Raw genomic sequence first — 11,964 nt, forward strand, 5'->3', positions numbered from 1 at the left:
AATACCCGCCCTCATTTTCGATTTTAAAGAAATTAAGGCTCATTCGATGCATTTTTACATCGAAATGAAAGAATCTGTAAGAAAAAAAGTTATGTCGGCATCGCGAATCGAGATGGTTGAAGATTATTTAAGTTAGCAAATTTTCTATTTAAAAAAAAAAAACACATTCTATATTTCAGAAACAAAAAAATTCAAAAACGATTCATTACTTTAAAAATACAAGTTCACACATTGTTTTAAAAACAATAATTCACTACTTTAAACAGTTTAAACACACAAATTCTCTGCTTTAGCAGTGAATTTTATGTTTTTAAAGCAATGATTTGTTCTTTTTAAAGCAATGAATTTGTTTTTTTAAAGCAGAGCATTTTTTTATATATTGAAAGCAGAACATATACATATATACTATATAGCACTATGTAAATGCGTTTAAATTCGTCAAAATCGGAGGTGAGGAATCTAAATAATTACCATAGTTTCTACTCCAATTCCAAGCTACTCTCTCATAACTCATGAATATTAATCATTTTCAATTTTACCGTTTTTAGATTCGGTATCATATTTTGTTACACACGTTATAAATAAATTAAAAGCATGCTAATTTTATAATTAAAATGTTATATATGCGGTATGTGTGTGTGTGTGTGTGTGTGTGTGTGTGTATGTGTGTGTAAAATACTTTAAACATACTACATACATATATGTTGCTTTATTGAAAAAAAATCAAATTTGCATTCTATGAAGGAAATAAATATGTTATGATTATTAATTTGAATTTAAGAGCTAAAATCATTTATACTATTTTATCAAAATTATATCAAAAATTTATTCATGTAATATTTTTTTGTAGAATCTCATCAGATTATTTTACTGGGACATTTATAATGTCTTCAGTCCAGCGTGCATTTGCTCACAAATTAAGCAAACAGCATGCTGCTGACGTAAGGCGGCAAATTGCTACTTCTACTTCCTATTCCCGTGATTTATCAAAAAGTGGTAGTAGTGTATCAGGATTTTCTTCTACGGTATGCATGCAGTTTTCTTTAGAAAATTAAAATATGAAAATGTTATTAATTTTGAAGTAAATTGATATTTAACCATTATGCAGATGTCTTTGTGCGAGGTATTAGAACCACTTGATTATGAAGAATTCTTAGGACAACACCAGTCAGTGCTAGACCGTGATCCTTTAAAACCAATACTAGATTTTCCACTGGGAGATGTTGAATTAAGAGTTGTAAAAAGGAAAATTCGAACAGAGGAGCCAGTAGTACCACATGAATCAATGTAAGACAAATATAATGAAGTGTTATTAATTATTATAATTATTTAAAATTTGTCTATATAGTAAATGTATAATAAATATGGTAAAATCTATTCTTTATTTTAATTATTTGTCTTTCAGAGATACTGTGTCACCTTATGTAAAAAGATGCATTGAAAGTTTTACTTCAGACTGGATTGTAATACATCGCAAATTTAAAGGGAGAATTTCACCTATTGCCAGAGACAGATTACTTCAGGATACACCTAGACAAGATTTTGAGGTGTCTAATGATAGAGATAATTAATGTGTGTATGACGAGCAGGAATAAAAGTAATTTATCTCAATTAGGTAGATCAAGAAGATGCAAATGGCTGTATATCACCAAATGAGGAGGATGATTTATCTAACTCTGGAGATACTCCAAGAGGATCTTGGGCAAGTTTGGATTTGCGACATTCACAACATGATCCTCTTCTGCCGAGTTTATTAGATCGCGTCTGCCTTGAAACAATTGATCAAATGAACGAGCAGAAAAGATTGGAAGATCGACAGGTACAGAATTGTAAAGTGGCAAATCCTTGTAGGTTTCATTTTGATTAAATATTTATTTTTCAGGAAGCCTTATTCCCTCTTTATACTCCTCCAACTTCCCCTGACGATGAATGGCAAGAAATCAGCATTGCTCTGGAACCTACAGAGCCTTTTGCTCATAAAATTCTCGTGAAATGTCTGCAGTTAAAATTAGAACTAGAAGTGGAGCCAATATTTGCGAGCCTTGCATTATACGATGCCAGAGAAAAGAAAAAAGTATATCTTTTTTTATAATTAAAATTACAACTTCAAAAACATATAATGCCAATTACAAATTGTTAATTATAAATTGTAATGTTAATTACAAATTGTTGTTCAGGTATCAGAGAATTTCTACGTCGATATGAATTCAGAAGGATTGAAAAGAATGCTCGGAGGACATATTGCTTATAGCGATGCAAGTACCTTAGCCAGAAGCTGTGTTTTGAGCATCAGCAAACCCAGTCCTGATCTGTTTCTTGTCGTACGGCTAGAGAAAGTATTGCAAGGCGATATATCGGAGTGTGCTGAACCATATTTACGTGAAGATAAAAATAAAGATAAAGTAATGAAATAAGAAGAGATAACGATTCAAAATGATAGTTTTTTTTAATACATTATTGTTTTATTCTTTCCGTAGGTTAGAGCTGCTGCTGCCGCTGCATGTGAACGTCTTGGTCGTTATAGAATGCCTCTTGCATGGACTGCAATTCATCTATCTGGTGTAATTGGTGGTGGTGGCGACACGGACAGTACTGGCAGCGCTGGATCTTTGGACAGAAAGTCTGGAGGTTTGGAACAGTGGCGAAAGAAAGTGGAACCGCCGACGCGACGAGGTTCGCTAGAAAGACGGAGTTCAGACAAAAGACGCAGTTGGTCACCAGACGATTTTGCTAATTGTCTCGATAGCTTTAGGTTTATATAAAATTCCATTTTTTTTTTATAACGAGCTCTTATAATCAAAGTAATATCTTGATATTCTTGTAGGCCCATTACTTTAACAGTTTCGAGCTTTTTTAAGCAGGAAAGCGAACGATTTCGTGATGAAGATCTTTATAAACTTTTGGTTGAATTACGAAGACCTGGATCTAACTTGAAACGATTAAAATGCTTACCTGGGATATTAAAATTGGATCTCAGTCCCAGACCCGAAGAGTTGCCGAGGTGTCTCGATCCTGATCTTAGAAGATTAGTTCCATATCCGGATGAAAAGAGTCGACCTGTTAAAGAGATACTTGAGTTTCCGAGCGAAGTTATTTCGCCAGATTTAACGTATCGCAGTCTCCTTTATCTTTATCCCAAGGTGTGTATCAAATAAAATTATACGACCAATTATTTTCTACTAATTACTTTATATTAGAATTATATTATATTGTTCGTAGGAAGCAAACTTTAGTTCCAGAACTGGCTCAGCCCGCAATATTGCCGTAAGAATTCAGCTTATGGGTGGTGAGCAAGAAGCCGACGCGCTCACAGCTATCTTTGGTAGATCATCTTGTCCTGAGATGACGCACGAGTACTTCACTTCCGTGTCATATCACAACAAAAATCCATACTTTTACGATGAAATTAAGATGAGGTTACCCGCAGATTTAAGCGCGAAACATCACTTATTATTCACTTTCTATCATATTAGTTGCCAGAAGAAAGTGGAACAACCAAACGTCGAAACGGCAGTCGCATATACAGTAAATTTCAATCAATTAATAAAACTAGTAGATCAATAATTTGATTGATGTATTGAATATGTAAAACTATTTGTAGTGGCTACCTCTTTTAAGAGATGGCCATCTCCAATCAGGCGAATTCAGTTTACCTGCTATGCTGGATCCACCACCCGCAAATTATTCTTACATTGCGCCTGATGTTCTTTTACCGGGTACTCGATGGGTGGATGCTCATCGAGGGGTTTTCACTGTCATATTGGAGCCAGTTTCCAGCGTTCATCCGCAAGACAAATATATCGACAGGTAATATACTATCTTTTACTTCTGTAAAGAATTAAATAAATGTAATAATTTTTAATATAATTTCCGTATTACAGATTTTTATCGTTGTGCGGCTTTTTAGAAACCGGTCAAGTTCCGCCTCGTATAGGCGAAGCGGGCATGGAATCAGAATTGAAATCAGCGCTCCTCGAATTAGCGCGTGCCTCGTATTCTGCTTTGGTACGATCTCTTCCTCAATTATTGGATCAATTACTGTGTCTTCTAGTACGACCACCAACTTTACCGTCTCAATCATTGAATGTCGCCGCTACCATTTTTGAAGCTTTAGGACTGCTTGTGCGAAATATCACCAATCTATCGGACAGTCAATTGGACGCACATGGAAGACATGCCCTTTTGACCACTTACATAGCGTATCAATGCTCTCTACCGAGCATGACTCACATCGGGAGCGTTGCACGAGCACAGAGCAATCCCGATTTGCCTTTAGAAGATCTGGAAATGGAGATCCACTCACGAGGGTTGGACAGAACTGCGTCGATGCGGCAGGAATCTCCCTCAATTGACAGTCATCCCACCAGGAGACTTCTACATGAGGAACTTGCTTTGCACTGGGTTGTATCTACTGGTCAGGCACGCGAGCTGGCGATAACTCATTCCTGGTTTTTCTTAGAGTTGATAATGCGTTCAATGGTCGTAACGCTGTCCGAGATGGGATCTTTAGAGCCACTGCGAAAAAAAAGATTTTCGCTGCAGTTTTGTGACGATGTCGCAACGCTAACTGCCGCATTAACATCCGAGGTGATATCCCGTTGCGGCAAGGAGATTCGTGTGGCATCCAATTTAATATCGAGTCTTGGCAATTTTTTATCTGACCTGTTATCTGTGATGGATAGAGGATTCGTGTTGTCACTTGTTCGCGCTGCCTGTTGTTCACTGTCAGATGCATCGATGCATATTCCTGATTCGGCAGCGTTATTTGCTCTGAAACTCGATTTCGTAAGAACAGTGTGCTCGCACGAGCACTACGTAGCATTAAACCTTCCCTTCGGCACTGGCTATACATCAGGATCTGCTCCAGCATCACCCAGTCCATCAACCGGCAGCTCAGGCAGTCTAATTTCCACTCTTGTGCCCGGGGATAGAGCTCGCTTTTCAGAACTCAGTCAAGAATTCAGGCAGCAGCATTTCCTGGTCGGCATTGTTCTGTCCGATCTGGCAAACACCTTGGAAATACCAAATCCAATGCTTCAGAATAAAGCTATTGGAACTGTTCGACATCTTATGAGTTGCCATGATGCTGATCCACGATATTCTGATCCTGCAGCGAAGGCCAGAGTCGCGGCGCTATATCTGCCATTACTTAGTATCTTGATGGATGCCTTACCTCAGCTTTATCATTGGGACTCCAAAGATAAAAGCGTCTATCCGGATGAATCCGGATCAATCACGCAATCGGTAGCATTGGCCATTGCAGGCGGAGCATCGGCGGATACTGCAGGCAATCAGTGCCGTGTATCCTTAAGCTCCGAAGCTACTCGACATTTATTAATGTGTGCTTTATGGGTGCTCAAGGGATTGGAGCGAACTGCTCTAGCACAATGGTGCTCCGAACTCAGTGCGAGACGCATATTGAGCTTACTGCAAGTATTGAATATAGCCACCGCAGCTTTTGAGTACAAAGGCAAAAAAGCACTTAAAAGACTGCCACCTCAAGCAACAGCCACTAGTGACATTAGATCGCGACTGGAAGATGTGATTCTTGGTCAGGGAAGTGCTAGGAGCGAAATGATGTTGCGAAGAAAGGAGAGAGTGACCGGAGATAAATTGAGATGGCGCAAAGATCAAATGCCTTACAGGTATATAAATATATTATCTTATTGAAATTATAATTATAAATCAATTTATTGATATAATTATTAAGTTATGATTATATAAATATATTAATTCTTCCAGATCTTGCGAACAACCGGAAGGAAGAGCTGTGGAACAAGATGCCCATATAGAAGGAGCCTTAGCGGCTGAGGCTTCTCTTGTCGTATTGGATACTTTAGAATCTGTAGTTCAAGCTGATGGTGGTGGAGGTATTGACGGATTTTTAATTTCATTACTTAAATATGGTAAAGAGAAATAAATCACACGTTCGAAATTATGTAGGTGCAGTTGTTGGTGCGGTATTGAAAGTGTTATTAAGAGCCCTGGCTAGAAACCAAAGTACATTAGTTCTTCAGCACATGTTCAATACACAACGAGCTCTGGTCTTCAAGTATCACAGTGCATTGTTTGATGAGGAAAGCGAACGCTGTGGCGATTTGTGCTTAACACTACTCACTCGGTGCAGTTCGCCCTTGAGCGCTATTAGAAGTCATGCAGCTGCAAGTTTGTATTTACTGATGCGACAAAATTTCGAAATTGGGAATGTAAGCAGTCATGAGATATTATAACATAATGTTGATAGTCTATGAACTATTATATTTTAATCTTACATTTTTCTTAGAATTTTGCGCGCGTCAAAATGCAAGTCACAACATCATTATCCGCTCTCGTTGGGAGAGGAAGGGCTCCTAGCGAAGGAGCGTTACGTAGAGCTTTGAAAACTGTGCTAGTGTACGCCGAGAGAGATACAGAGCTTGCAGACACGAGTTTTCCCGAACAAGTGAAGGATCTGTTATTCAATCTTCATATGATCCTCTCTGATACTGTTAAGATGAAGGAGTTCCAAGAAGATCCTGAAATGCTTTTGGATCTAATGTATAGGTAAGAATTTTGAATTTTTACAAATAATAATATTTTAGTATATGCTTTTTTTAGTATGAGCTTTAAACTAACAATAAGAGATATATTTTGTTTAGAATCGCCAAGGGTTATCAAGGATCACCCGATCTTCGTCTGACTTGGCTCGCAAACATGGCACAGCAACACATGGAAAGGAAAAATCACACGGAAGCAGCAATGTGTTTAGTGCATAGTGCCGCTCTGGTAGCGGAATATCTTCATTTGTTAGAACCTGGTGGTGGTGGTCGGCCTGTAGGAGCCGTCGCTTTGAATGCCGTGACACCGAATGCTTTAGAAGAAAGTGCTGTCGGCGATGATGTATTAGCCAGAAGGGAAGAAGGACTTTGCTTAGGCCCTGATTTTTCAGAAAGCGGATTAGCAGGTTTATTAGAGCATGCGGCTAGCTCTTTTCATGCAGCTGGAATGTACGAAGCTATTCCTGACGTCTACAAGGTGTTGCTGCCTGTAGCGGAAGCTGCACACGACTACAAAAAATTAGCTAATATTCACGGGTAATTTAAATTATTTAATATGATAAGGAAAATATCTTGTATTTTGAATTTACATGATATATTTTGGGAATTTTTTTTATAGTAAACTTCACGAAGCATATACGCGTGTGGAACAATTGGCCGGCAAACGCGTCTTCGGAACGTACTTTAGAGTTGGTTTCTATGGCGCCAGATTCGGTGATCTCGCTGGGGAAGAATTCGTTTACAAAGAGCCAACCTTGACAAAACTCCCGGAGATATTCTCGAGACTCGAGAACTTTTATGCCGAAAGGTTCGGCGCGGATAATATAGTCATAATAAAGGATTCAAATCCTGTGGATCCTAGCAAGCTGGAACCAGATAAAGCTTATGTACAGATTACTTATGTAGAACCGTATTTTGAAGCGCACGAGCTTAGACACAGACCAACAGTTTTTCATCGAAATTTCAATATAAGTAAGTATTGATTTAAATAAAATATTTTATTTTATCATAAATAATTTTGGAATTATTTTTATGATGGTTTTGGTTTTTAGAACGATTTGTTTATGCGACACCTTTTACTCCTGGTGGCAAAGCACACGGCGAGTTACGCGAACAATGTAAACGGAAGACTATATTAACGGTGGCGACGCATTTCCCATACTTGAAAACCAGAATTCGAGTTGTACTTCGAAAACAGATAGTTCTAAGTCCCATTGAAGTGGCAATTGAAGACATACAGAAGAAGACTGCCGAGGTATCGATTGCTTCCCCATACTTTATTTTAATTTTATAATATATACGTAATACATTTGTGTATATATTTTAATTAGGTGGCCGCTGCAACCGTTCAAGAACCACCCGACGCAAAGATGCTACAAATGGTCCTTCAAGGTTGCATTGGGACGACGGTCAATCAAGGACCCGCTGAGGTAGCAGTCGTATTTCTTTCTGGTTTGCGCGAACAAAATGCGCAACCGAGCAGACTGCAGCACAAACTTCGTTTGTGCTTCAAAGATTTCCAAAAAAAATGTCTCGACGCTTTGCGGCGTAACAAGAATTTGATTGGTCCCGATCAGCGGGATTATCAACGAGAGCTGGAGAGAAATTATCAAAGATTGACTGAAAGATTGGCACCTCTTATTGTTTGGAGGTAAGAAATTTAATTAGAGAAAGACATATTTTTTTTTTAAGTTTTCATGTTGAAGAAATTTGTACTTCCACATATAGCGGACCATCCTTAATTAATCAGCAAGTATCATCGTCTCTTCCACGCTGGTAAGGAAATGAAATATTGCCATAGAAGTTTACCAAAGACTATTGTATTCAATTATTAATTGCAATTGTCACTTAGCATATAGCAAATTCTACTTATAATTATTATTGTGAAAAATATTCATACATTGAATTCTTGCTTTATAATAGAATTGAAAAATTATTCCAAATTATTTGTAAAGTAAATATTTATTTAACTAGAAGATCAGTTATTATAAGTTATATAATTTATATAATGAGTTTTATACATATATATGTTGTGAATTATTAAATAAATTGGTTTTTTGTTATAAATAAGAATAAGATAAGAATATTATTATAAAACTGTCAGATTTCCGAATTTGTTGATACTGAAAACTTAATTCAAACATTTATAAAATAAGGATTCAATGTATTTTTTTTTTTTCAGGGACTCTGATCGTAAAATTTCGGTCCGGATAATGGTCCGAGGCTAAATTCAATTTTTGTTTCCAGTCCTTTTTTAACCGTAACGGTTATTAGGATCGTGGATTTCAATCCGTTTCAGTCCCTTTTTATTTCAATTTTTAGTAATTCTATATTTGTAACTGTCACCGTTATCCGTAAAAGGAATCAACACCGAAACCAAAAGTTGGATAGCCACGGGCTATGATCATAACCGATTTTTCTGGAATGTAATTTCGGTTCGAGTTCCTACTCTTTTTATAATTAAAATTTTTATATTAAATCTTAAAATTTTTATACAATACTTATGAGCACTTAAGTATTATAATACGTTGTGACCATCATATAGATTTAAACATGGTCGGGTAACTCTGTATTTAAAATTTATATTATTTTTTTAATAATTGATAAATGTGTTTGTATATATCAAATAGTTCTGCCCTGTTCAGTATTTTCGTAAATTTTCTATTTGCGTATTTATTTATTAAATTTATTGAAATGCAATGTAGCATTAAGTATTAAATGCTTGCATGCATTATACATCTAAATGCGAAAACTCTAATATATTTCCGTATTTATACATTAGGAGATTAATTTGTCATTATAACTTATGTATTTTTTTCGTTGCTTTCAATATTTATTCGTTACATTTCAGCAATATACTCATTCATAAAGATAAAATAATAATATGGTGCGTTTTTAGGCGTTTATGCGCCGTAAGCTCGATTCTATTTTCCTTTTACATATAATGAGCTATAAAGATAGAATAAAGTTTATAGCGCAAAATGAGCGCCCAGAGTTAACGCATCCTATATGATCATCTTTATATATATTTTGTTGTATATATATACTGAGAACAAATTCACACTAAATCTTAATATACATATATATATATATATATTTTTTACAACATTAAGTAAACATTTACTTTTATAATAAATAAATATTTACTGATAAAAAAATTATAGTTAATTTCTCTTACTAAATAAATATATATTTACATCTAGTAAATATTTAGTTAGGGTATGAGTTAAACTAATATTTATTAAACTTTAATTAACTTTTTTTAGTGTATGTATATTTTATATTTTATGAATCGAGTATTGAATATTTTTATAAGAATGAAAGTAATTTCTTCAAAAATTAGACTAAATATCTTGATTAAAAATATTTCTTTACTCTACAATTCTTTGATTGTATCAAACACAATGTAGAATGTTTATATAGTGTACTCGATTTATAAAACATAAATTTACAATAAGAGATAATTTCCATATTCTTTATTATGTATAATATGCATATATATATATTATGACACAGGAGATATATATATACAAAATGACGATTTAAATTTATAATATGTAAAATAAAAAAAGCTTCAAAGAATTAAATTATAAATTTCAAGAAAAAGCTGATGCAAGGCAACACAAGATAACAATGTAAAAAACTCTTTTATTAATAAGACAAAAATAATATTTATATTAAAATAATATTTTTATCTTATTAATACAAGATTTTTACACAATGTTATCTGGTGTTGCCTTACATCGGCTTGTTCTTGGAGTTGTGATTTAAATTCATAAGACGAAAGCCGTCATGCGTACACAGAACTCACGATTTTAATTCTCCATTTGCATTCTGGGTCTTTTTTGATACAAGCGAAATTTCATTCTCAAATTTCTCCGAAATAAAGGAGGGCGGAAGTCCGGTTCCTCTTAAAATATCTTGTTCATTAATTTTGAATTTTTTCACATTTTGTTAAGGTCAACAACAGTAAAAAAAAATTTGGACTGGATAAAGATGATTCAGATTACAGACGGAGAGAATAAAAATACAGACAAAGGATTAAGTCTTGCACAAAATGCACTTTTGTATTTCTTGAAGAATGTTAGAAATATAGACAAATTTTGTACACAGTCTTGTGTTTCGAAGAATGAGAGAGGAAGGAAGTAGACGAATCTGTCTTCATTCAACAATAGACCTGTCAAACAATCTGTTTATGATCCTCCGGGTGTCACCCTCCGCCTATTCATCATTCACTTCCTTCAATATCTACTTTTTCACTTGTATCATACTCGAATAACTATTTTATTTTATTGCCATTTAAATGATCCGATTTCTGGATTTTCGAAAATTGCCTTTGTTCGCTTGATACCTTTGTTTTATTAAAAAGGAAAGATTTATGTAAATTAAATATGCATTTCGTAATTTTTTCAGGAATTTAAATCAGCATGTTTTTAAGATTAACTCTATTCTTGTGAATACGTATAGAAATTGATTTTTCATATATATAGTCCTGAAATTGGAACTTATAAAAAAATTTATTCTCACCATCATTATTTCTCATCTTCAAAATGATCGAATGTAACGAGAATTGATTTGGAAAAACGATGTCATTTGATCTGCTAAAATTCACGTGTGTTGAACGGAAACGGTAACGATACAGACATAAACGTGGTACGAATGTCTTGACTCAACTAGAAGGAGGCAAAGAGATAGAAAGGAGAGGACTAAAGCAGACCGAATAAAACGTCTTAAAATGTTGTAACGGAGGCGAGAGAGGTGTCCATATTGGAGGTCTCGGATAAAAGGTTTACCTTTGAACTCGGGATGAGACTTCTCGAAGGATTTTCTCGAGGAAAACTTTGATCATGTTAAGAGATTTCCTTCGGGGTACCGGCGAGACCGCGTCGCGGAAATTTCCTCTCGAAGTATTCTCTCGCGATGCGGAGTTATGCGGAGAGGAGGAAAGAGAGACCAGATACAAGGAAAGCGGCGTTAGTGTTGCGGGGGTGGCAACGGTGTACAAAAAATCACTTACAAAAAGTTCGAAATTTTCTCCCATCTCGCGTTTCTCCGGTGGCAGCGGCGGTCCTGTTTATATTGTCCACAGTCCATTTAACTCTCGAATGCGCGGACGATTCTCTTCTGTTCCCGGCCCATTTCGCGCTCTTGTTGCGTGCTTTTTCACTCATTTGATAATCTATTTTTTTCTTCCCGCGACCGCGACAAATTGCCATGCTTTTAGTCATCGAAACTACTGTTAATCATTGTTATCCTTTTCCGTCATCGTATCTTTTTCCTTCGTCATACACAATAAGGCATTGATGCTCGGTCTTAAGCCCATTATTTGGGCGTGTTCGGATTCCTATTCAGCTCCTCCGGGTGTCATATCATGTTTAACGTTCGGTGAACAACAAATAGGAGTGATACTTGGGTGGGAATCTAAACA

At 35.7% G+C, this 11,964-nt stretch overlaps 1 protein-coding gene across 1 annotated transcript; it reads left to right on the forward strand.

The window, feature by feature from the left end:
- Window positions 1-857: 857 nt before the first annotated feature.
- On the forward strand, window positions 858-8,316 carry Zir (dedicator of cytokinesis). Its single transcript, XM_018540011.1, has 19 exons — window positions 858-1,025; window positions 1,109-1,287; window positions 1,406-1,547; window positions 1,616-1,819; window positions 1,883-2,074; window positions 2,178-2,402; window positions 2,478-2,752; window positions 2,825-3,140; window positions 3,220-3,525; window positions 3,602-3,807; window positions 3,882-5,645; window positions 5,743-5,870; window positions 5,944-6,206; window positions 6,284-6,543; window positions 6,639-7,073; window positions 7,156-7,508; window positions 7,589-7,791; window positions 7,868-8,187; window positions 8,265-8,316. Exons 1-19 carry the CDS (start codon window positions 885-887, stop codon window positions 8,314-8,316), a joined length of 5,964 nt encoding a protein of 1,987 aa, XP_018395513.1. The 5' UTR covers window positions 858-884.
- The last annotated feature ends 3,648 nt before the right edge of the window (window positions 8,317-11,964 follow it).

The sequence above is a fragment of the Cyphomyrmex costatus genome, unplaced genomic scaffold (genome assembly GCF_001594065.2).
Source record: "Cyphomyrmex costatus isolate MS0001 unplaced genomic scaffold, Ccosl1.0 scaffold23, whole genome shotgun sequence".
Taxonomy (NCBI): domain Eukaryota; kingdom Metazoa; phylum Arthropoda; class Insecta; order Hymenoptera; family Formicidae; genus Cyphomyrmex; species Cyphomyrmex costatus.